General features: G+C 37.2%; 2 protein-coding genes across 3 annotated transcripts in view; one reads left to right on the top strand and one right to left on the bottom strand.

Moving 5' to 3' along the window:
* LOC129281735 (uncharacterized protein C2orf81 homolog) overlaps window positions 1-5905 on the bottom strand; it is a 21457-nt gene extending 15552 nt beyond the window's left edge. The window contains exon 1 of one of the 2 annotated variants that reach the window (XM_054917650.2): window positions 5322-5905. The gene's annotated coding sequence lies outside the window, so the exon portion shown is untranslated. The remainder of the gene's footprint in view (window positions 1-5321) is intronic. The other variant, XM_054917648.2, reaches the window with a different exon arrangement.
* Window positions 5553-26788, top strand: LOC129281737 (enkurin domain-containing protein 1-like). Its single transcript, XM_054917651.2, has 7 exons — window positions 5553-5675; window positions 14326-14547; window positions 15233-15405; window positions 16422-16544; window positions 17364-17530; window positions 22204-22340; window positions 23321-26788. The coding sequence occupies exons 2-7, from the start codon at window positions 14349-14351 to the stop codon at window positions 23479-23481; spliced, it is 960 nt and encodes a 319-aa protein (XP_054773626.2). The 5' UTR covers window positions 5553-5675; window positions 14326-14348; the 3' UTR covers window positions 23482-26788.

Raw genomic sequence — 26788 nt, 5'->3', positions numbered from 1 at the left:
AGGCTAATCGATCATCCGATCAGTTCCTGATAAACTTTGGGCCCATCCCACCCAAGGGTTCATTACATGCCGCCGCGCACAGAAAAATCAAGCCATAGAAGTCGTGTGTTGTGGACACCAGAAGTGGGATCCCTGCACACACGACCCACTAGTTAGAAATCCAATGCCAAACGCGGTTCATGGTGCAAGGTTAGTATACTAATACTAACCTCGCAATACGTGTGAGTAGGCCCATCCTATTGATAGATGAAGACTAAATTGCAGCAATTCTAAAGAATAAGAAACTGTTCATATATGCAGTGTATTGTAGCTGGGAAACCTGTCCCTTCGATTTTTTCACACAAAAAAAATACTTCAACAACTCGGTGTACAAAATGTTAGGAAATATAGATCTAGAGAACAAAATAAAAGATGATTACAGCTATTGAATTCATATTTTTAGTGTAATCCAAAGACAAAAAAGAAGACTTCAAAAATGTAAAGTGTCCGGACACCTGACCTCCATTGTAGAATGGGGGGTCGGGTGTCTGGACACTTTATATTTTTGAAGCCTTCTTTTTTTGTCTTTTGATGTAATACACTAACTGATTTCAATACAATAGTTGTAATCATCTTCTATTTTGTTCTCTAATTTCCTAACATTTTGCACTAAAAAATGATGAAACTTTGCTTGTAAATGTTTCCAAATGACTTTCTAAAATTGATCGTCCGGACACTATACGCCTAGTACCGGTAGTGTATGGCGAGTTCCCCCAAGTCTGCGCAGTCCCCCTTGTCTGCGCACATGCGTATCTGCGCGATTCTAGTAGCGTACATGTATCTGCGCGATTCTAGTAAAAGAAGATACGCAACAAACACAGAATTTACACATGCGATACATAGACAGATATTCATTAAACAAGTGGAATGCCTCTGGCCGTCTCACCTGCATCACGCGATTCAATATAGCAGCAGTGCTGATTTTGAAAACTACTATAACTCGCACAAGATGTTCAGTGATACTTGGTTACTCTTATTTCCACGTTTTATGAACTAGACCAATACACTTATAGAGATATGATGGCAATTCAACAAATACCCCCAACGTGGCCAAAGTTCTTTGACCTTACATGACCTTTGACCTTGATCATGTGACCTGAAACTCGCACAGGATGTTCAGTGATACTTGATTACTATTATGTCCAAGTTTTATGAACTAGACCAACACACTTTCAAATTTATGGCTGTAATTCAACAAATACCCCAATTTGGCCAAAGTTCATTGACCCTAAATGACCTTTGACCTTGATCATGTGACCTGAAACTTGCACAGGATGTTCAGTAATACTTGATTACTATTATGTCCAAGTTTCATGAATCAGATCCATAAACTTTCAAAGTTATGATGGTAATTCAACAGATACCCCCAATTCGGCCAAAGTTCATTGACCCTAAATGACCTTTGACCTTGGTCATGTGATGTGAAACTCATGCAGGATGTTCAGTGATACTTGATTAACCTTATGTATAAGTTTCATGAACTAGGTCCATATATTTTCTAAGTTATGATGACATTTCAAAAACTTAACCTTAGGTTAAGATTTTGATGTTGATTCCCCCAACATGGTCTAAGTTCATTGACCCTAAATGACCTTTGACCTTGGTCATGTGACATGAAACTCAGGCAGGATGTTAAGTAATACTTGATTAACCTTATGGCCAAGTTTCATGAACTAGGTCCATATACTTTCTAAGTTATGCTGTCATTTCAAAAACTTAACCTCAGGTTAAGATTTGGTGTTGACGCCGCCGCCGCCGCCGCCGTCGCCGCCGCCGCCGCCGCCGCCGTCGGAAAAGCGGCGCCTATAGTCTCACTCTGCTATGCAGGTGAGACAAAAATCTGACTCAAAATGGTGGACAAATAATGAATTTTGGGCATTTCATGTGACAGCCTCAAAATGCAGCCTTTCTCATCAAAATCCCCGAATCATGTGTAAAGTGAATGAGTGCGCAGACATGGCCATGGGGTACATGTACCTTTTTTTTTTCAATCTGAAAATGACAGCCCGAGGTTTTTTCCAAGAAAATCTTATATTTCTTTCAAATTTTTATGACTTATTTGGTACATTTACTCATAATAATATAACATTATTAACTGAAAGATTTTGTGAAAGAAAAAGTAATTCATGTTAAATCTTAACTCAAATTGTTAGGTGCGCAGACTTGGGGACCATCTACTAGTCTTGAGGACTCCATGATGATGTCTTTTTTAAATCCTTTGACATATATACTTCTTCATCATTGGAGTCTTGAGTCCCCTCCCATAAGAGACACAGTATGTAAACACAGATGGATTTCCCTAGGAAATCCATCTTTTTTATTAAAAATCACGTAAATGGTGGTGATTTTATTAATCTCTTTTGAAGAACAATTTATAGATAAAAATTATTTCACAAATAATAAAATTACCTGATTATAAATAATTAGTATAATCCTGCTAATTATTTATAATCACGTAATAAATTTAATTATTTGTGAAATAATAATTTTTATCTATAAATTGTTCTTCAAAACGGCATCGCTAACCGGATGTACGTCATACGTAAGCAGTTCAAGGGACGACCTATTGTATTTGCGTTGTGTACATTTGGATCGAGGGATCTACACGACATCGGTCTGGTAAGAAACCTTTAATTTTTAACATTTTAATTGCTTATTTTTTTAAACCTTCCTACGCATTAGGCGTAGAGATTAATAAAATCACCACCTTTTACATGTGTCTCTTATAAATATATGGGAGGGGATTCAAGACTCCAATGATGAAGAGGTATATATGTCAAAGGATTTAAAGGGCCCAGCCACTGACAAATCATGGGGAAATTGAATAAATACGATATTTGCAAAAGGCCAATTGACTCGCATAATATAATCCGTCCGTCATGAGCGCCCGTCGGACTAATGCGATAAAAGTTCGGACAGCACGAATTTGACCGAACTCGTGATGGTTATTAACTTCGGATCATCGCAGTTCCAGTTTGCAACAATCCCAATTCCTAGACTCATAGCAGGTCTCTTGATTGCTAAACCAAAATAAATAACCTCTGAGAAGTTACATGTTTCAAAGTAATAATACTTCTGGTTGGTTAGTATATATACCCAGTTGTTGTGTGTCCAGACAGGTTGTGTGTCCGGACTATCAATTTTAGAAAGTCATTTGGAAAAAATTACAAGCGAAGTTTCATCAATTTTTAGTACAAAATGTTAGAAAATATTATAGAGAACAAAACAGAAGATGATTATAACGATTGAATTCATATATTTAGTGTAATCCAAAGAAAAAAAAAGAAGGCTTCAAAAATATAAAGTGTCCGGACACCCGACCCCCCATCTACTAACTACTCTCCAACAGACCTCCCAGACATACCGGCGTCTATTATGATGGTGGGCCCCAAGTCTGCGCACCTAACAATTTGAGTTAAGATTTAACATGAATTTCTTCTTATTTCACAAAATCTTTCAGTTAATAATATTCCTTATATTAGGATGGGGGGTCGGGTGTCCGGACACTTTATATTTTTGAAGCCTTCTTTTTGTCTTTGGATTACACTAAAAATAGATGAAACTTCGCTTGTAAATTTTTCCAAATGACTTTCTAAAATTGATCGTCCGGACACACAACCTGTCCGGACACACAACTGGGTATACTAAGAGTAAGTGTACCGAATTCTCATTAAAAAATGAAAGAAAATATAAGATTTTCTTGAAAACACCTCGGGCAGTCATTCTCAGATTGAAAAAAAAGATGATACTCCATGCCTGCGCACTCATTCACTTTGCACACGATTCGGGGATTTTGATGAGAAAGGCTGCATTTTGAGGCCGTCACATGAAATGCCCTAAAATTCATTATTTTTCCACCATTTTTAGTCAGATTTTTTAATGAATACCTGTCTATGTATTTATTGCATGTTTAAAGCTCGTACTCGTTGCGTATCTTCTTTTACTAGAATCGCGCAGATACGCGTGTGTGCAGACAAGGGGGACTGCGCAGACTTGCCATACATTAGTCATTATACCCAGTTGTTGTGTGTCCGGACAGGTTGTGTGTCCGGACGATCAATTTAGAAAGTCATTTGGAAAAAATTACAAGTGAAGTTTCATCAATTTTTATTACAAAATGTTAGGAAACATAATAGAGAACAAAATAGAAGATGATTACAACTATCAAATTCATATTTTTAGTGCAATCCAAAGACAAAAAAGAAGGCCTCAAAATATAAACTGTCCGGACACCCGACCCCCCATCCTACATATTTTTATTAACACCCCAGGCATGCAGCCGAATGAAAGACTTGAATCCCTTCTCTGTTCTGAGATGAGCCTTGATTTCCCCATGATTTGTCAATGAAAGGTCGCTTTAAAAAAGACATCATCAGGGAGTCCTCTAGACCAAAAGCTTCAGTCTCTGTTATGTTGGTCGTTCAGCTGAACTCCGTTGGCTTCACTCACCAAATACAGAGACCGAAGTTCTAGCGCGATCTGTACAGGGGACTCACTGGCCATATGTTTATGTACTTAAGAGCGGATAAAACGGGGAAGTGAATTTGCGCGACAGCCGAGGTAAGTCACTGTTTTTGTTCCTTTTAACTTGATTTTTCTCTGTTTTTTGGCAATTAATGCCAAGAGGGAATATTAATTTGCATTTTGGTCGCGTTAATTTTCAAAAATTTTATTCATTAAAGACAAAAATTGAAGAGCCCCGACGGGGGGATTTTGCATTGCAAGTCCCCTAATGGTGGCTGCACGCTAGCGAGCCGTCTGTGTACGAGGAGAAATAAAAAAAATAAAAAAATGTTTAAAAACTCCTCGAAACAGACGGCTGCCAGCTGTCTAGGAGTCCTCAAGACTAGGGACTACCATCATACATTGTAAAAAAAAAAACACTTCCACTATTATAAATATTAATTCAAATCTGACTCTGAGTGATAATTTAAAAAGTCAAACTCAGAGTCAGAAGACAAGATGACAATTGATTGAAACAGAAACCAATTTGAAACTTATTTAAAATTTGTTTGTGATTTTTTACAAAACTAAACTAAACCAACTCAACTGTTTATTTACATGTCAAAGTCGACAACACAGACAAAAAAAAGAGTCAAGTCAAGTTGACAACTTCACTTGGAAAGTTGGAATATTTTATTGGATAAATTCCTAAGTTAAAATTATAAAAATAAGGCTAAGACCCTAAGTAAAATTAAAATAAAGGTCATATATTAGTCATATTTTCCATATTCCTCGGTCAGTCATCAATTCAATCTCAAAATATAAATAAACTAACTTACCAATTTACAATCCTGAAGAAATGAATATGTTCTGGGTCTACATTTTGACTCTAATTGAGAAATCTTTCAGAGAATACATTTTTTCTGTTAATCTGCTCCGCACCAGCTTCGTTTTCTGTAGATGGGACGCCGTGGATAAAAAGATGTAAAAAGTAGAGAAGAGCACGTAAGGACGTACGTACGTACGTACACGTACAATCAACTTCGTTGCTAAGGGTATTGCGCAGGCGCAATGAACCCGTGCCGTCTCATCGCAATCGCTGATTGGCCAATCGGCGTGAGAAAGCTACACCAAGTGCTGTAAGAGCTTCAAAACAGTTTTGAGAAATGGTCAAGTTTCATCCATAACGGGAGGTAAATATTGACTGTTAGTTTAGGCAATTGCAACAGTTTATTTTGTTATATTATTTGCATATTATCAATGGTTTAATATTTGTGTTTTTCAACAAGGGATCCTGACGAAAAGCTTGTCGTTTGGGAATTTTAAACTGACCCGCAGGTCCCATCTGGGCCGGACTGGGATGGAAAACTTCCCCGTGGGTAGCCGGCTACACAGTTAACGTTTTCCGCTGGCACTGCGGCTCACGACTGTATCTGGATCATGATGATTAGACTAGCCAGGAGGCTCCTAGAGAGTAAAAATCATTTACTAACGTACCGTATGGGTACTAGTATTCAACCCGGCATAATTCAAAGATTTTGACATATTCCCCAAAATATCTAGAAATAGGGAATTTATCTTAATTTCATACCTTTGTTATTTCCAGGGTAATCTGTTGTCAGTATTTTCTTTATCAATCTGTCGACTGTGTGCGCAGAGGATCGAATTATGCGGCGATGGCCTTTTGCACTGAATGGTACTAGTATTCAACCTAGTGAGGATTGATAGCAAATCTTAAAAAGGTCTAGATTGCTAAATTAGATCTAGATCTATGTAAGTCTCTGGCTTTGATTAATTCCCTGTTTGGTCTCATCTCAAATGGTCTAGTCCATAGTCGGATGGGACAAGGGCAGATTGAGAGACAGGACCATCTTTCATCACTAGGTTGAATACTAGTACCGACGGATTGAATACTAGTACCAAAAACCGTCGCCGTAAAATTCGATCGCCCGCGCACGCAGTTGACGGGTTGAAGAAAAAAATAACGGGAAAAGAATGACCAGCATTTGCTCTTTGAAATAAGACAGGTCTGAAATTCAGGTAAATTCCATATTTCTGTATATTTGAAGAAACTCTCCAAACAGGTTGAATACTAGTACCCTTACGGTATGCTTACTCTACACGGGGCCAGGAATTCCTTCCCATTCATCTGCATGTACCGCCAAAAACCTGAAAAGTGAAACTTTCGCCCGCGCCCCTGGCCCATGCCATGCCCATGGCCCTGATCCACCCATGGCCATGGGCATGGCTAGCCAGGCGGCTTCTAGAGAGTAAAAATCATTTACTAACGCAGGGCTCCACACTAACCCATTTTTTCAACTGGTCCAACCTATTTATGTCGGACCAGTAAATACCCAGTTTTTCAAATTTTTACTGGTCCGAACCTAAAATCTACTGGTCCCAAAAAAATAAAGAAAACATTAAAAAAAAGGCGCAAGTTTATTTTTCTAGCCTTTCGTTCCCCCCCCCCCCCCAAATAAAATGAAGGAATGAAGGACAAAAAGAAAGCAAGACAGAAACGAAGAAAGAAAAGAAAAAGAATAAAAGAAAGGAAGGAAGAAAAAAAGAAATGGTAAAGAAAGGATTGATGTGAAGGAAGGAAATAAAGAAAGAACTAAAGAATGAAAGGAAGGAAGGAATAAAGAAGGAACAAAAATAAAGAAAGAAAGAAATGACAAAAAAGAAATGAAGGAAAGAAATGAAGCAATACAGAAAGAAAGAACAAATCTAGTAAGTAGTAAAGGAAAGAAAGAAGAAGCAATAAAAAAGAAAGGACAAAAGGAGAGATGGAAAGGACAAAAGAAAGAAAGAGAGGAAGGAAGGATTGAAAGAAGGAAGAAAGGAATTAAGGAAGGAATAAAGGAAAGGTAAAATGATAGATAGAAGGAAATAAATTAAGGAAGGGAAGGAAAGAAAAAAGCAAGCAATATAAAAAAAGAAAAGGTAAAAGAATAGATGAAGGAAGAAAAAAAGAAAGACTGAGAGACAAAGAAAGGAAGGAATGAAAGAATAAAGGAGAGAAAGGAAGCAAGCAGTCAAAAAAGGAAAGGTAAAAGGATATATTTAACAAAGGGAAAAAGGAAAGAACAAGACAGATAGAAAAAAGGAAGGAATGAATGTAAGAAAGAGAGAAAGGGCTGGAAGAAGGAAGAAATAAAAAACAAGAAAGGGTAAATAAATGATGGATGGAAGGAAGAAAGAAACAAAGAAAGTAACAAAGAATGAAGGAAAGAAAAGGGTAAAAAGAAGGAAGGAAAGAAAGGAATATGAGAAGAGATGAATATAGGATGGATGGACTCAAGAATTAAAGAAAAAAAAATATCAAAAAGAAAGGAAGGAAGAAAGGAAGAAAGAAAGAACGAAAGAGAGAAAGGAAGGGAGGGAGGGATGAAGGGAGGAAGGAAGGAAGAAAGAAAGAAAGAAAGAAAGAAAGAAAGAAAGAGAAAAAAGAAATAGAGAAAAATATTTTTTTAAAGGAAAGAAAGAAAGAACAAATTAAAGAAAAAAGTAAATTAAAAAAAGAAAGACAGTAACAAAAAAATGAAAGAAGAGAGGGAAGAAACAAAGAAAGATTGAAAAGAAAGAAGGAAAGAAAGATAGGAAGAAAACAGAGGAAGAGAGCTAAAACTATCATCAAATAATTTATCAGTTTCTTTTTGGCTCAATTAAAATAGCTACGAAAGAAAGTCAGAAACCAAGTGTATCAACACACACATAAATGCATATGTGGGGCTATTATGTATTCAGACGCTATCACCCGAAACCCGATCTGTTTGAACCAAAACAGAAGTGAGAATTTCTCCTTTTACTGCTTACAAATGACAGAGTTACTCCAATTTTTAGGAAATATGGACATTATAAGAGCCTTTCATGAGTATGAACCGTGAATTTTGACAGTTCTGTGAGAGATTTCTGCCACAGTTTAGCCAAGCTTCGTTCGCGCAGCCAGTAGAGAATTTACCACGTGGGTTGTGTAGCTGGCTACATGTACACTGTATGCTACTCTAGCGTGTGTATTCTGTGTGTGAATGACAGAATTTAACGGGGGGAAATGGTTTGCAGTGAAATTTGACCATTTTTGGAAAAGTTATTGGCCCAACAATGGATTTTATTACTGGTCATGTCGGACCCTTAAATCTTGCTATTTTTGGAAAAATTACTGGCCCGACAATGATATTTTTTACTGGTCATGTCGGACCAGTAAATCTTCCTATTTCTGAAAATCTACTGGTCCGACAGCGATTTTTACCGGTCTGGGACCGTTGGACCGCCGCTAGTGTCGAGCCCTGACAAACGTAATTGCGTAAGGTCACTCTCATGAAGCCAGGCCTTCTATCCCATAGACCCACACAATGGAAGCGTCGCGTAACGTTGGGGAAGTACAATAAGAAACAAGATGGCGGCGTAAACATCGGGCAAGTCTCTTCCGTCTTTTCACAATATTTTTTCATTTTTTTGATGAATTCTTGTTTTAAAAATAACGAGAGCGTAGAAATGTCGGAAATGAAGTTTTATCCCATGTACATGATTTAGAGCTAGATCTTTTAGAAGGAAAGTAGAAATCTCGGGGGTGAAAGTTTCAGGTTTTGGCTTCCATTGTGTGGGTCTATGGGATAGAAGGCCTGGCTTCATGAGAGTGACCTTACGTTAGTAAATGATTTTTACTCTCTAGAAGCTGCCTGGCTTCATATCGTCTCGCGTGCGAAGGAATCAGTCATATTCACACAACACATTGAAAATAGATTGGGCTTTTGCCCACATAAAATATCACGCATAATCTGGTATTTCACATTCTGCTATGACACTTACTGAATCATTTAGATCCTTCCGTGACTTCTCCTTGAAGTTTCTTTTAAAAAATATGTATATTTTCTTGATCTTTAGTGAAGATTTCACGGAGATAAAAATTGGTTGGCGTGGATATCAATTTTCTCCTAAAGAGGGCGCGCGATTTATATTCATATCAAAGACACGACAAGGGAAAGACTAGGCACCTACACTATTTTACACGCAAATCCACGCAAGGCATTACGCAAAGTCCATGAAGTGTCCAATCTTTTCATTGTATAGACTTTAGTATACCGAACTATTATTGACGTTCGTTAAAGCTTGTACTGCTTGTTTCGTTCCAGGCATGTGTATTTTTTTCAATTTTATTTTATTAGTCATCGTTTTTAATTAATTGCAAAAAAGTGTTATCATCGCCAATATTAATCTTATATTTTTATATATTATATTTTTTAAGGTATTTCATTTATTGGTGCCCATAATTAGTAAATTAATCATAAGAATTGCACATTCAAAGAATTTAGACACAGTTATAAAATTACCGAGGAGCTGAATCAAGGTTGTGAAATTTATTAGCGCCACCAACGGGCTTCCTTGTATTTCCGTAGAAGAGACAAACGAAGTCACTTGCTAGGCCGAGGTAAGCAAAATTTGCTCTTTTTATCATGAAATCATTTCAAAATCATATGTATAATTTTTTATGTATTGCTACTTACCGGAAAGAGCCCCGGTGCGTAGCGAGAAGGAGTTTCGGCAAATATTACTTCAGCAATGAAGCGATGTTTGCAGACTACTTCAAATCCAGGGTCAAACACGGTCCCTTGTACGAGGTTAGTATATATATACTAACCTCGTATTAGTGTGAGTGGCCCTGATCTGACTCTGAGTCTGACTCATTGACTGAGATTTCTACTTTTCTTCTAATCTAATTACCGTAAGGGCACTAGTATTCAACCCGTTTGGAGAGTTTTCTCAAATATATAGAAATAAAGAATTAACCTGAATTTCAGACCCGTCTTATTTCCAAGAGCAAATGCTGGTTATTCTTTTTCCGTTATTTTTTTCTTCAACCCGTCGACTGTGTGCGCGGGCGATCGAATTATACGGCGATGGGTTTTGGCACTAGTATTCAATCTAGCGATGAAAGATGGCCCTGTCTCTCAATCTGCCCTTGTCCCATCCGACTATGGACTAGACCATTTGAGATGAGACCAAACAGGGAATTAGTCAGAGCCAGAGACTTACATAGATCTAGATCTAGTTTAGCAATCTAAACCATTTTGAGATTCGCTATTTATCATCACTAGGTTGAAAACTAGTGCAATTCAGTGCAAAAGGTCATTGCTGCATAATTCGATCCTCCGCGCATACAGTCGACCGAATGATAAAGAAAATACCGACGACAGATTACCCTGGAAATAACAAAGGTATGAAATTAAGATAAATTCCCTATTTCTAAATATTTGGGGGAATTTGTCAAAATCTTTGAATTATGCCGGGTTGAATACTAATGCCCATACGGTACTGTTAGACAGCTGGCAGTCGTCTGTTTCGAGGAGTTTTTTAACATTTCATTTTTTTGTAATTTCTCCTCGTACACAGACGGCTCGCTATCGTGCAGCCGCCATTAGGGGGTAAACAAAGCAAAATCCCCCGACGGGGCCGCGGCTCATCGATTTTTGTCTTTATTTCATAAAAATATGTAAAAAGAGCTGGGGCCCTGGGCCAAAATAAAGATTATTATTCTGTTTCGGCCTGAAATGCACCAAAAACAGGGAAAAAATAAACTTAAAAAGGGGAAAAAACAGTGACTTACTTCGGCTGTCGTGCAACTCCCACTTCCTGGTTTATCCGAACTTAATACATAAATGTATGGCCATTGTTGAGTCCCTGTACAGATCGAGTTTCTGTAATTGGTGAGTGGAGCCAACGGAGTTCAGCGGAATAACCAATGTAACAGAGACCGAAGCTTATAGTATAATATAGTAATGGTTTATTGGTAATATATACATGCTTAGCAGCCAGTGGCTGAAATATACATGTTTACAAAATATGAGAACATACAAAGATATTTTACAAAGAGTACATAATTGAAAAAAACAATCATTCAATACATTAGTAGATTAAATTACACAAAGATTTCCATTATGACGGATCTAATTAAGGAGTTCTAAGTGTAAGTGAAATTATAAATCGCATTCAATCATATATTGCATAAAAAGACAGAAGAATGCAAAATGAAATCAAATGGTAAAACAAAAGAAAATCATATTCAGGAGGTCAGCAAAAAATCAAGTATTGGAAGATTCATTAATGAGTAAACATAAATGTGTTTACTTTCCAATCCATCTAGAAGTAAAAGATCTTGCCTAGCCCTAAATCATGTAAATGGGATACAACTTCATTTCCAACATTTCTACGTTATCGATTTCATTTTTAAACAAGAATTCATTTTAAAAAATGAGAAAAATATTATGAAAAGACGGAGGAGACTTGCCCGATGTTTACACCACCATGCGCCATCTTGTTTCCTATTGTTCTTCCCCAACGTTACGGACGCATTTGTCCTTTAAATTTAATTATGGTCAAACATGCTATGCTGACCACCTGTATTGAAGGACCACTTGTATGATACAGACCAGGGGAGCGTTTCATGAAAGGACTTGTCGGACGTTTTATCCGACAAGTCCCATTTTATCCGACAGTTACCATAGTAACAGTACCTCTCAGCCAATCAACATCAGAGAAAGATGTCAGATCTGACAACTTGTCGGATGAAAATGTTGATGAAACACTCTCCAGGATCCCATTGCAGAAAAGTTACCATTTTAGAAAGTCAAAAAGGGGCCTAAGCTTTCGATCCTAGCAGAATCTTCGTCGGAGGCAAAATGACAAACATATAAAGTGGAACAACCATAATATAGACCACAAACAAGCTACAGCAACACTAGAAACAAGGAGACAAAAGGGGCATTAGTGAGTAGAGAAGACCAATCAGGTTAGTGAAGGGGATGAAAGAAAAGGAGTAGGCAGACACAGTTGGTAGACTAAAAGCTTCGGTCTCTGTTATGTTGGTTGTTCAGCTAAACTCCGTTGGCTTCACTCACCAAATACAGAGACCGAAGTTCTAGCGCGATCCGTACAGGGGACTCAATGGCCATATGTTTATGTGCTAAGTTCGGATGAAACAGGGAGGTGAAGTTGCGCGACAGCCGAGGTAAGTCACTGTTTTTGTTCCTTTTAACTTGATTTTTCCCCGTTTTTTGGCAATTAATGCCAAGAGGGAATATTAATTTGCATTTCAGACACGTTAATTTTCAAAAGTTTGATTCATTAAAGACAAAAATTGAAGAGCCCCGACGGGGGGATTTTGCATTGTAAGTCCCCTGATGGTGGCTGCACGATAGCAAGCCGTCTGTGTATGAGGAGAAATTAAAAAAATTTAAAAATACAAAAAACTCCTCGAAACAGACGGCTGCCAGCTGTCTACCATTTTGGTAGCTTTGCTATCCAATGGCAGAGCTTCCAAGTCTCCCGGATCCTGCGGGAGAATACTGGATTGCGATCCAATCTCCCGTTCTCCCGACCCCATGCCAAAATCTCCCGGATAATCAGGATTTTTAGCTGTTAAATTGTAAAATTCATACAAACGACTGTTTAATGAGTCTAGCATGTTCAACTCCCTAACACCCACGTGGAACCTCCTTATCACATTTTCATTTTACCCAGTAACTTCTACCAGTTTTTGTATAATCGTACATTGATTTCCCATGTAAATGAAGATAATTTTACTGAACGACTGGTGAAGTAGTCTAACAAGCCATTTTATTTCCGGGTTCTGCAATGTGTGATGAAAACTCTTCAGCGGTACTCCATGCACATGGCCCCCGCTGCGCCCCGGCGGGGCTCCAGCCGCGCTGCGCCAGGAAGCTCCGAGAAGGAAAGTTCACGAGCACTGCGAGGCATTTTTCGTAAGCTTGCTTGCGCCTTATTCGAGCTGAAACTGTGGATCAACGATGGGATTAACAAGTGGATTACTTTTACACCTCGACTTTCAGTTTCAGGAATAATTTTATTGACAATCCTGAAGAATTAGAAGCAAAGTGGAGATTTTTTCGCCTACTTTCACTTGGGTTGATCGGATTCGAACATTTTCTCTTTCGTGAGTGAGCTAGCCTGGCGCTGGCTGGCTGAGCTGTGCGAAGCACGCCCCGTCCCGATTCATCCACACTACAATCGCATCGCCAGTGACCATGGAGATCATGGAGATGGAGTCATCCAAGACCAAGACGACAAAATACTTGTCGAAGTATAAAGATACTTTTCAAGCAGAATGGGACTGTGTGACAGTTTTCACAGGAATCCCTCAGAGACTTTAAACAGTCCACATATAAAGCTCATTTACCATGTTTACCACTACTGCAGCCCCTTCCCCCTCTGGCCAATTAAAGCAAAGGTATTTTCATGTTGAATGCATTCTTTTATGAATTATTAAAAAAATCTACTGTATTGCCTGAAGTGTATATTTAGTCAATGACAATTCATAAATTCTCTCTAATGTGCATTTCATCTATCAGAATTTTTTTTGATGGTTTAGACAGCTGTCGGTTACTATCAAATGTTGTTTCTTAATGTGTTTTGCTACACAAAACTCCCATCCGTGGGACAACGTTCCGCCGCTCCCTCACAAAATCATACCTCCGCGAAATCTACTGGATTCTATCATCCCAATGTTGGCAGCTCTGCAATGGTATCTTTCATGGAATCCTTGATTCTGATTGGCTGTTGATCATCGTTACCATGGTAGTTACAATTGGATAGAGGAGTTACTATAATGGTAACTTTAACGCAATGGGGCTCTGTTTTTGGTTTCCTTTGATTATTCCCATTGGCATTAGCATGTTTTAAAAAAAAAATCTATTCCTAAAGGCCATCTCATGTAGACTGGTTTTCTTGTCTCTCTTGAAAGTTCTTTACCCAGGTCTGTGCAAACAGATTCCATTGTAGAACTCTAAAGAAGGTGTTTTTTTTTCCTGGTTTCTTGTTTTTGAATAGAACACCTTGAATAGTGTGTCGAGATGATGCTTTCAGGCCCGATTCCGACCGACCCTGGCTACTCACGGTCAACAGAGCGACGTTCAAGCTGGTCAGCTGAGTCCAGTCGACCGGTCCCTAGAGTAAGACCAGAAGCAGAGAATATAGCTACCAAGGCCAAGGGTAGTGTTGGGAACCTGCTTGTTACAGGAGAGAATGTCTACAGACCACCGACAAGACAGAGTATGTTTATTCATGTGTCAAGTTTTTTTGTGCGTATAAAGGTATTGTTTCTCAGCAAACCAAAATCATGTCAAATTTGTCTTGATATTTTTTTTTCTTTTATCAATCAATAGGATAGGATTTTTGATGTAAGAATTTTCAACTTCTTGTTATTGTTATTTCAACAATGTGGATAAAAAGAGGCTGATATTGGAAAGCAAAATTGTTTGTTGGCAGGCTGTAATGTTGCACAGTAATTGATGTTGCACCATAATGAGTGCAAAGAACAGATTTGATAGAGAAATACAGAGGATAGAGAGATGGATATAGTGACTCTCAAACTTCAAGGTACATGATATGCCCTGTAGGGACATCAGTGTTATTTGGGGGTCAAAGGTCATGTACTTAAGTTAAAGGAGGTGTTAACTATGGGTTTTAGGCCAATTCCTTGTGTTTTGTTGAATACTATATGTTGTCAGTAGACTCTATAGATCTACTTGTTAAGATATTTTGTTATTATCTGGACTGTAGTTTTGTCCAAATTTGTGTTCTTTTTTTAATTAATCATGAAATCATATTTTTTTTACAAAATAATTTTTGTTAGAATAAAAGATATTCACATCTTTTGAATTTAGAAGTTTGTTTTTGCATAGCTCTGTAGTCATCAGTACTTGTTTAATGATTTTGTTGATTTCTACATTGTCAGAACCCCAGCCCAAGGATTTCAGTAAAGACAATGTGAGACGGATGAGACAAATACAGTCACAGAGTAGAAAGAAACAGCGAGAGGAGGTCATTGAAAAGAATAAACCAATGAAGGTGCTACCACAGTCTGAGAAGTACAAGGTTGTTCCTTCAAAAGTCACAGAAAACCTCAAGGTAAAACTCTCTTCTCTCCATTAGTTCTGTGGGTTGTGGCATGATTTAAAGGAAACCAAAATACAAGGAGAAATTCTATCTTATCAGAAGGAATAAAATAAGAGGAGCATTCTAAAATTTATTTTATCAAAATCGGTTATAGAATAAGCGAGTTATGGAAGTTTGGAAAGTCTTGTTGTACTTTCTATGGGGATCCTCAAATTGGCAAACATGCTTCAAAATTGCTAATTTTGTGGACAACTCTCCATTTGTTTTGTACACAAATTTTCAGATTTTCCTCATTATCTTTCAAATTGCATCTTGCCTCCTTTTGAGCACAGCATATGTCATGGGGAAATATAATTCACACCACATATGTCAAGGTCAGGAGGAGATCATGTGAAATATGTAAAATAAAGGGGAAAATCTGAAAATTTTGTGTACAAAACAAATGGAGAGTCGTCCACAAAATCAGCCATTTTGAAGCACGGTTGCCAATTGAGGATCCCCATCGAAAGTACAAGAAGACTTTTTAAACATCCTTAACTTACTTATTTCTTAACCGATTTTGATGAAAAGTGTTTTGAATCGCTCCTCTTATTTTACCCTTTCCATTAATGTTTCTCTTCTTGGGTTTTGGTTTCCTTTGATATGCACTTTCCCAAACCTTGGACTTATTCACAGTCTTCACATTCATAACAATGACACCACATACACACAGGGAATTGAGGACTTTCTCTATTTACAGACCATTGCATCTGGTCCAAAGTCAAGGAAATAAAGAAATCTAAGATGAGGGAGGGGAATACATGCATTTCTATAAAATTGATTTATACCCAGGTCTGCATAAATACATATATTTCGTTTGATGCACATTAATTATCCTCAATTTCTTACAGTTATGATTTTCATGTCAAGAGTTGTGGATTCCAAAGTTAATCATTGTGTAGCAAATGATAGTTGAAGCTTGATTTATTTCATCATCATGAATACATATCCTACTATTCCATGTTTTTATTTTCTTTTCTCACTGTTAGAAATCACCACCACCTCCCAGGCCATCTTCTGCAAACTACTTGAGATCACACAGTCGAACTGGAGCTGTCTCAAGGGGGCGCTCTCCGAGTCCTGCTCCCCGACCAAGTAGTGCTGCATCAGAGGTATTATTCATCCCCTCCCAATACCTTGAGATAACACAAGCTCTGTTTTAGGGATTTGAAAATGGAATTGTTTTATCGAACATGCGTTTTCTATGGGAAGTGGTAAATGATGTTTTCATATCAAGACTCAAGTTAATTTGTTTACACTTTTTGACAATTTAATAAAACAATGATAGTATGTAAGTGTTTTTTTTTTGTGTTCTTTTGTTTTATCATTATTTTTGAGGTAAGAACATCCTTATTTTGAGTACCCTTTGTGAGAAAGTAAGCATACATGTATGTGACCAGTTTTAGATGCATAAATGTGTGTTAAGCAGACCTGCCAACCAGTACGTTTTAGCCGTATTTAGTACGTTTTTGCAACCAAAATACGGCAGTACGTTTTTTCTTTGAAAAATACGTTGTTGTTTTTTTTAACTAAATCGTAATTTATTGAGAAAAATAATCTCTATATGTCTCTATTTCATAAAACGTGCACAAATATGGTTATTAGATCAATGTAATTTCAGGTAACTTGTTTTTTTTTTCAATCATTTTGTTCAAACCAGGGTGAAGATATACACATGTTTTAATGTTTTTTTTTTCATCTGCAAGAGCAGTGCGCATTTTAGCTTGCATGCATCTTGAGCGCCGCGATGAGCGAGTGCGCCAAGCATTTTATTATGAAATACACTTTTTTTCGGAAAAATACATTTTTTTTAATCACAGAATACAGTTTTTAATTCCCAGAGGTTTGCAGGTCTGGTTTAGTCATAGACTGCTAGGAGTTGAAACAATCACTGACCATACGCATACATATCTATTCTTTGATACATACAGGTCAGTCTTCACATAGATGGAAATGCACCTAACTTCATTGCACACAATGCCAAGCTGGCCAAGAAATCGAAACCCCAGAGACCCCCTTCAGCTCAGGCACTCGACTCGTTGCAAATGAAAAGGGAGGGGGATATGGAGAGATACAAGAGAGGCCAGACCCCCAAGTAGTAAGTTTGACTGATCTTTCTGATAGAGTTGAAGCAATAAACCAGTTTTATAGACTGGAACTCACAATGTATAACCCTATAACGACTGGGCTATTTTGATGCCTAAGAAGACTGAAGGGGGGGCTGATTCAGCACCCAGGCGCGTAGCCAGGGGGGGCGGTGGGGGCGGTCGCCCCCCCCCCCCCCAAAAACGTCCCCCCCCCAAAAAAAAAAAGAAGGGAAAAAAAGAGAGGAGAAAAGGAAAAGGGAAGGGAGGAAAGGGAAGAAAGGTAGCTTTGTGTTTTTTTTCTTTTTTTTTTCTCAAAAGAGAAACTCCTTCACTCTTGCTCTAAATTTATGATTATGAATTTTGCTTCCGCGCTGTGCGCGGTTAAATGAAAATATTGAAGATCTCCATTGTTTCCCCCACCCTTTCTCTAACCCTGTTTTTCTACCTCAGCTATATGTGTTTATTGCCAGTTAAAGTTGAAATGTAAACATTAGGGCATGGAATTAGAGTAAGGTTAGGCCGAAGTATATGAAGTTATCTTTTTTTTTAATTGATCGCGCAACTTCTGGTCGGGTCGGCTCCGGGCGGGTAAAATCTTTATATCAATTTCTGCCGTCACCTCCATAAAGTCAACTTCTCCCGCTTTTCAGCTCATTACTAAACAACCATAATTTTTGGGGCAAACAGGTTCCTAATCCAAAAAGAGGAAGGTATAAAATTCGTATCGTATAAGGGTATTAAATAAAAAAGTACAATATTTTTTATCAAATTCTATTCAACTTCATGTCATTTCCCTGTACATTCATCTCCTGTCCTGTTTTTCGCCCTCAGTTTGAAATTTTGAATGACTCTTAAGTTTCTTTATAATTCAAAATGAAGCGCTTCAGGATAAGTCAAAGAAATTAGGCATCCTTTTTATATAATTTCAATAAATCACAGAAGTTTCAACTTTTTGCGCACTATTTTCCTTTTAATGAAGTTCAATAATCTTAGAAAATTAATTGAATTAGAGCCGATGGGGTATTGGAGATATCTGCATTATTTTGATGAAACATCCGCCCTTTGAAATTTCAGAGATTCGTTGCTCTGCGCGGGGAGGAATATCTTCCTCCTGGCATATACACTTCTTCTCCTCTGTTTTGCGAGTTAAAGATATGCACTGTCGCTAAATTGTTTGTAATCAAAACTGATCTTTCCAAGGGAAGTATTCAATATATGTTTGAGAATATCCTTTTCTCGGGACCCTTTTCATGGCAAAAAATTGATAAAACGCTTTAGCTTCCGCACTTCGCGCGGGGTTATTATCATTTTAATTTCCTCCATTGTATTCCTTTTTTGTGCGTTCACAATCTTTTTTTAAAACAAGGTTCATAAAAACCAGGTTCAAAATCACAATATAGTCAACTGAATTGGAGCTGATATAGATACTAGAGACAAGAGAGACGACTCCTTTTCATTTTAATTTATGAAACACCAAAAGCTTCGCGCTTCGCGCGGGAGGGGGAAACTCTCCCTCCCTGCACCCACCCCCTAGGGAGCGCGCTCTGTAAGCGTTGGCACGCTTCGCGTGCATTTACCGCCCCCTCCAAAATGAAATCCTGGCTACGCGGTTGTCAGCACCCCCCCCCCCCCCCCTTATGATCTTGGCCGTTCAATGCACGATTGCTACGAACACTGGCATGCATATCCCATGGCATAATCCACAAAACTGTATGATCAAATTCTTTAAAAAATCTTATTAATTATGCTGATTTATCTGTAAAATAGAAGATTTGCTCTAAACTTAATAAGGCCTAAAAATGGCTAATTAAAAGTCAAGTCCACCCCAGAAAATTGTTGATTTGAATCGATAGAGAAAAATCAAACAAACATAACGCTGCAAATTTCATCGAAATCGGATGTAAAATAAGAAAGTTATTCAATTCAATTCAATTCAATTCAATAATGGTTTATTAAAAACATGCCTCGCAGCCAAAGGCTGAATAAAAACATGTGTACAATTTACAACAATAGAATAATACTCAAATACAAACATGGAATGATATAAAATTACTAGTACTTCTTATTATAATACAAGGAAATAAATTGTTGAAAGTAAATAAAGTTATACATTGTATTGAACATAATACATATTAAGTACGCAAATTCTAACCACTACAATGAGGCACATTGTACATGCATGAATGAAAAGTGTTAGAAAAGAAAAGATGGGGAAGGATAAAGACGGCATAGGGAGACAGACAGAGAATAGTGAGTAAGGGTAAAGGGTAATTAAAAGGAGATATAGGTAGAAAGTACAGAGAGAGGATTGGGCCAGAAAGATGAAGAAAGTAGTGGCGAAGATTGAAAACAAACAAAACCATGCATGTATGACAACAAATTAAGTACAGAGTACACTAAGTGAGGCAAGGCGGTATAGAATGAGGATGACTATCCTAGCAAATAAAGAAAACTATATCTATCATATCTTCCGGGTGGGGGGCAACAAATGTATCTAGTTCTTGTTTAGTAAATCTATGAAGTAGGGGATGGGACTATTTCGGAATCGGTTGGTTTTGCATTTAAATTGATTGTACTTAGAGATATAGGTAGAAAGTACAGAGAGAGGATTGGGCCAGAAACAAATTAAGTACAGAGTACACTAAGTGAGGCAAGGCGGTATAACATGAGGATGACTATCCTAGCAAATAAAGAAAACTATATCTATCATATCTTCCGGGGGGGGGGGGGGGGGGGCAACAAATGTATCTAGTTCTCGTTTAGTAAATCTATGAAGTAGGGGATGGGACTATTTCGGAATCGGTTGGTTTTGCATTTGAATTGATTGTACTTAGGGATTTTCCTTAGCGAAATGTCTAGCCTTTTGGGAGGAGGGAGCCAAGTTTTGCAGTGTGGATTGATTGTAAGAGATTTGGCAAATTTTTGAGCAAGAATTTTCCGTCTAGAATTTAAAGTTTCAAGGTTGATTGTTTGGCAAGCATCTTCATACGACGAGTAGTTACGTCCTAATATAATTTTGCATACTCGTTTCTGTACTCTTTCTAGGTCAGCGATCTGTTGTTTGGTCAAAGCCCCATTGAAAACCGGTGTGCAATATTCTAATAAGGGACGGATGTATCCAACATAGACAGTTTTTAGGTCTTCAACGGGCATTCCATATTGCTTGAGTGATCTGAACATATAAATTTTCCTATTACACTTCTTAAGAATTTCACCTACGTGTTCATCCCATTTCAAATTTGACTGTATTGTTACACCCAGTATCTTAGCGGAAGTGACGAATGCTAGTACAGATTCACCAATGTGTAGGTCATTACGAATAGGGGGTGTTTTCATGAAAGTTACATTCATACCAAAGCACTTGGAGGGATTCAATTTCATATGGTTATTTGTCGACCAATTTTGCAATTCATTGAGACATTCTTGTATTTTGGAGGGTGATGATATTACTCTACATTCTGCCAAAGTTAGATCATCAACATATTTAAAGTAAGGAATAGTCGAAGAATTACATGCGTCATTGATCATAATCAGAAATAGTAACGGACCTAGTTTTGTACCTTGCGGTACTCCTGCATTATTTTCCAAACATTGACATATTTTACCCTAATACTTAACACACTGTTGACGACATTCTAGGAAATCAACAACCCACTGGATTAAGCATGGTCGTACATCAAGATCAATCATTTTACGGATAAGGATGGTATGGTCAAGCCTGTCAAAGGCTTTACTAAAATCAGTACACACAATGGTAGAAATCGATTTACTTTTTTCTGCATTTTCAAAAAGACAATGAAGAAGCTGTACTAAATAGTGAGCAGTGGAAAGTCCAGTCCTATTACCAAACTGACGTGAATCAATGTGTTTTTCAATGTCTTGCAAAAGCCATTTTGCCACAAAACATTCAGCTATGACATTTCTAAGTTTCGCTTATTTTTCACAAAATCAGTTAAATGCACAACTCAGTGATATGCAAATGAGAGAGTCAATGATGTCCATCACTCACTATTTCTTTTGTTTTTTATTGTTTGAATAATAAAATATTTCAATTTTTACAGATTTGACAAGAAGGACCAACTTAACTTAACCATAAACTGTTAAAATAATGGTAATTCCACATGTTCAGGAAGAAATGAGACTTTGTTTCACTTGACAAGGAGGAGAAAATTAGAATATTTCATGTTTCATATAATAAAATACAAAAGAAATGGTGAGTGAGTGATGTCATTTGCATACCGACAGGGATATGCATATAACTGTTTTGTGAAATTAGGCAAAAATTGAAAATATCATAACTTTCTTATTCTACATGTACATGCTATTTTGATGAAATTTTCAGTGTTATGCTTGATGGATTTTTCTCTTTTTATTCAAATCAACTTTTTGTTAGGGTGAATTTGTCCTTAAATGGTGCGCTATATTTTACCCCGCCTGTAGCTCCAGCTGCTAAATTTACTTGGTGCATTCGATGAATTAGTCCTGCCTGGTATCCATTCACCTCACCTGGGTTGAGTCCAGCGCGATGTAGGTAAATTTCTTGCTGAAGGACAACGCGCCATGGCAGGGATTCGAACCCGCGTCCCTCAGATTGAAAGACGAGATTTGTGACCACTAGACCATGACGCCCCCAACAAATAATACTGTAGAGTATCATGTCATGTCTGTTTCAATCACATTCCAGCTTACAAAGCAGGCAGAAACAATGGCAGAGAGATGAGGAAGAAAGAATAAGAAACACCCCTGATCCTGACATGCCGCTGGGTCATAAGAAAATGGCGGAGGAAGAGAGGATTAGAACATTAGAGATTCTTAAAGAGAGTAAGTCACAAATTGGTTTTTGGTGTTGCGATTTGTCTAAGCTTTTATAAAGGATTTTTTTAAAAAGAATTTGGGAGTTGAGACCTGCGGGTCATAGTGATTGAGTTCACTTTTCACCTGCCAGGTACAGATGAAGCCAAACTAATAACAATAATTAAAAAAAAAAATTGTTCAAAATCTTAATCTCCCTGCAAGCAATATCCAATGCATTGTTTTTAACTTTGTGGTATTATTGGGATTATCTACTTTCAATTTATATAAATCATAAAAACCGGTGTGTTGACTCAGTTGGTAGAGCGTCTGTCTCACAACCGGGAGGTCGGGAGTTCAAACCCCGGCCGTGTCAGACCAAAAGACGTTAAAAGATGGGAGTTGCTGCTACCCTGTTTGGCGTTCAACAATTAAAGGGATAGAGCATTGTCGATCTGGCGCTGCACAGCGGCTGCCGGGCCCACGATTAATTGGGCAAAACAAATTTTCTGAGTATTTCATGTCTATTTTGAATAATAAAATATTGATTTTCATTTTTTTTTTTCATCATGATAAAAGGCTTCTTTTTTTTCAAACATCATACTTGTAAACTTGTGTATTTATAGTTTTGGAAATATTCAAATAGAAAAGTAGAATCTACGTGTTATCTTAATTGGCGCATGTAGGCAATTATGAGCAAAGAAACAGTGCCATTATGTTGCTATGGATAAACGTTTGAATCAACATGTTTATGTTGAACGTTCAAAGGGTAACTCATCTAAAAAGTTAACCAAATTAATTCTGCAGTCAGTTATGAACGATGACAATGCTATCTAAATATTTAGAAAGTGAATTGTAGATGATTTGAAAGAAGAAGAGAGAGATTTTCACGTATTCTTTGCGATGATGTACTTTATATCGCCTTTTTTTACACAGATAATATCTCTAAATGCTTTACAGATATGATACCACATGTATACTATTTTAATTGTTATTATTTTTTTCTACAGAGGAGAAAGACCTCCAGAGCAGTCTGTTGAAGTTCCCTCTTGCGGTTGAAACCCTACGAGCAAAGAAACAGAAGGCGGAGATTGAAAACAGGCTGGCCGAGGTTGAAGAGGCAATTAAGATATTTTCAAGGCGGAAAGTCTTCGTCAAAGTGGACAGCTAGAATGAACTATTCAGAGACTATTCATGGTGTACCTTTAGTGAGTGAGCATGGGAGAGAGAAAGAGAGAGAGAAAACAAAAAGAGGGAGTGAGATGGGCAGGGGGGAGGGAGAGAGGGAGAGAGAGAACAAAAATAGGATACCTTTATGTGTGTGCATATTCTGTGTTTTGTGACATGATGACATCTGTCCAGGGGCCAGTTTAGGATGTAACTATGGACATCTAACTAAAGAAATCAGAACCTGATATGCATCAAAATGTGGGAATTTCAAGGAGAAGTCTACATGTTGAACAGCTCTAAAGATACAGTGAAAGGAAGCTAGCAGCACAAAATACAACCCGAAATACATCAGGATGTAAACATTTTGAGAAGTCTAAGTATATGCTGAACAGCGACAAAGATGCAGCAACTGGAAGAAATTACAAGTACATGCATACAACATAAGGTGCATCAGATTCGAAATGTGTGAAGTTCAAGCAGAACTCTTTAATAGTGAACAGTTATAAATGCAGCAAAAAGAAGATATCACATTTGTAGCTACTGTTTGCATTAAGTAGAAACTTGGAGAGATATATCAGCAGAAAATAGAAGTGGGAGATATCAGTCGGAAAGATACAATTTGCATAGGAAGATGTTTTGTTCTGTAGGGTGTGAGTTATCCTTTAGTGTGAGCTTAATTATCTCAAAATGGCATCCGTCCCATGTTATGTTGCTTACGATTCAGTGTACGTTACAGAGTAATGTTGATGCTTTTTGTTAACATGTAGATGAATTACCATTTTGTCTAACTCTAATCCCACTTTGTGAAATCCTAATTTACATGTATGTCATACTCAGTTATATGATAAGTTAAAGAGGGGAAATGAAAACTGATGAATGCAGAAATATGAAATGAAATCAATAGTTTGTATTTTGTAATAATGGCCAAATAATTGCTGCCTTGCCTGAAATCATTCAGTATGTGCCTAAACCTCAAGCTGAAAGTGGAAAATTTCAGATGATATATGGGGTAATTCATATTGTTATCTTCAAGGTCGCAATCAGTTCTGTGACATGAAATGTACTGCAGAAGTGTGAATTAATTTCAATAGTACTTAACTTTGACTTATCTTGAATTGTGAACCTTATGTTTACTCATTAAAGTTATCTTTTTTGTTATTTTTGCTGCACTGTAAATAGTGCACTGGCGTATAAGTCAATTTTACATGAACTTTACATTTCAAAAATAGATCGTAGAATTTTATTATTAATATGTCTTCTTTTCAACAACTCCAATTACAAAGTGTATTTTTCTTCCTTTCCTCGTCTTCAACATCACTTTTTAATCATGAAATCTTTCATATGTAATTATCTTGAATATTGCAAAATATGTATTCATTGCAAATGATTTCAGGGATTAGACCAGTGAAAGCTGTGTACAAGATTTTTTTTTTTTTTTGGGGGGGGGAGCATTGAAATAACCTTGGTAAATCAGGTTTTAAATGAAAGAAATAGAATATAAAGAACCGAAGCAGGAAAATCTTTAAAACTTTGTTACATGTTACCTATTTTTAGAAATGTTTTCATTTATATTTGGCTTTGCATAAATTTCACATTTTCTCTTTAACCATTCTGCAATAAATTTATAAGCTGCATAAAAACAAAATAAGAAAAAAAACATGAATCATATTAATGAAGATCTTCACAATAGTATGGCTTGACATTCCATTTGAAAAATTCCCCAAATAATGCTGTTTGAAGAATTGTATCTCTGCTGTTCTTGTGTAATGTTTCTAAATTTATTGACATATACATATTTTTGCTTTTACAATTTTAGAAAGTGTGCATTTCATTGAGACATAATATAAACTGTGTGACACTGAGTATGTTTACAATTCGTCGCCTTCCCGCACAAATGCTGTTAGCGTGCACTGCGCGTCGCCTTCCCGTGAAAGGGCCGTTAGCGTCGCCTTCCCGCACAAAGGCCATTAGCGCATACTTTTCACTACATGATAACAGGCTTTGTGCGGGAAGGCGACAAATTATTACATTTTGGCACTGAACAGTACTCTGGTTTAAAATCCATACATTTGTATAAACTTAGTTCTCAAGACTAATGCCAGTTTAATAATATTTGTGTTTTATTAGCTTGTGTAAGCACATACACTATCTACAGCAAGTGACATTGTATTTTTTTGTCATCATAGTTAATATCGCTTCTCAACAGCAAAACTTGGACCCAGGAACACAAAGATTATTGATTGATCGTAGTTCTTATTTTTACAATTAATTGCATTGAATCATTATATGCAATCAATTGCATTTATCAACTGTATGATCAATCATAAGCTTTGTGTTGCGTAGTCCTGCTAATAAAGCAGTTATTAAATGAACTGATGTATGTTTTGATTCATCTAGGAAGAAATGCAAATTACGAATAGAAATAAATCTGATCATCTGGACTTACTAAATGATTCAAGCAATGGACTAGATCAGAATAAATTTAGTGTTTGCAGCAAACGCAGTCAGCATGGCACGATTGGTTTAAACAATGTTTTTGTAACTAGACTGTCTTGACAACTTGGCCAGTGTAAAGATATCTAATTTCAATACTCTAGAAATATTAATTCATTTTAATATGAAACGTTTCATGATATATTTGCTGTGTCTGTATTCATTTATACTGTTCTTTATACCTCGGTCACATTTGCTCTATGGCGGCCGTATGGCAAGTCAAAAACAGCTGTTTTAACATTTTTTCTAATAGCTACATATACATGGTTTGAATAAAAATGAATAAAACGGCTGTTTTTGACTCGCTGTATGGTCTTCATAGAGCAAATGTGACCAAGGAATTACAATGTAGCTAGTCCAGATGCTGGCCCTTCATACATGTATTTGTTTCCGCACACTGGTCTCCCCCCACTGAACGCTTTTCCTCCACACTGCAACTGATCTCGCGATCCCAAAATTTACCCCTTACTTGGATGAGGGGTAAATTGGAGGAACGCGCAATCAGTGGGTAAATATAAGTGCAGTGGGGAGTGAAAAAATTCTTGAAGGGCCAGCATGTGGACTGTTCTGTAGCCTGTACACATTGCTCCTTTACATTGTACGGTGTACATGTACATGTACCCACAAATTTCTGTGATGTGATGTGCTTTCACTTTTTCAAAAGCAATACTATGCATGTAAACGATGCCTCTATGATGGTCTTACGATTTTCTATATATGTATTTGTATATCTTGTACAGTATTGTATAATGTGAAGTCTGTGCAGTAATGTGTAAATATTTATAATAAATTGTCTATTAATTTTGTGTACCTCA

The sequence above is a fragment of the Lytechinus pictus genome, chromosome 18 (genome assembly GCF_037042905.1).
Source record: "Lytechinus pictus isolate F3 Inbred chromosome 18, Lp3.0, whole genome shotgun sequence".
Classification (NCBI taxonomy): domain Eukaryota; kingdom Metazoa; phylum Echinodermata; class Echinoidea; order Temnopleuroida; family Toxopneustidae; genus Lytechinus; species Lytechinus pictus.
This window is presented reverse-complemented; position numbering and strand designations above follow the sequence as displayed.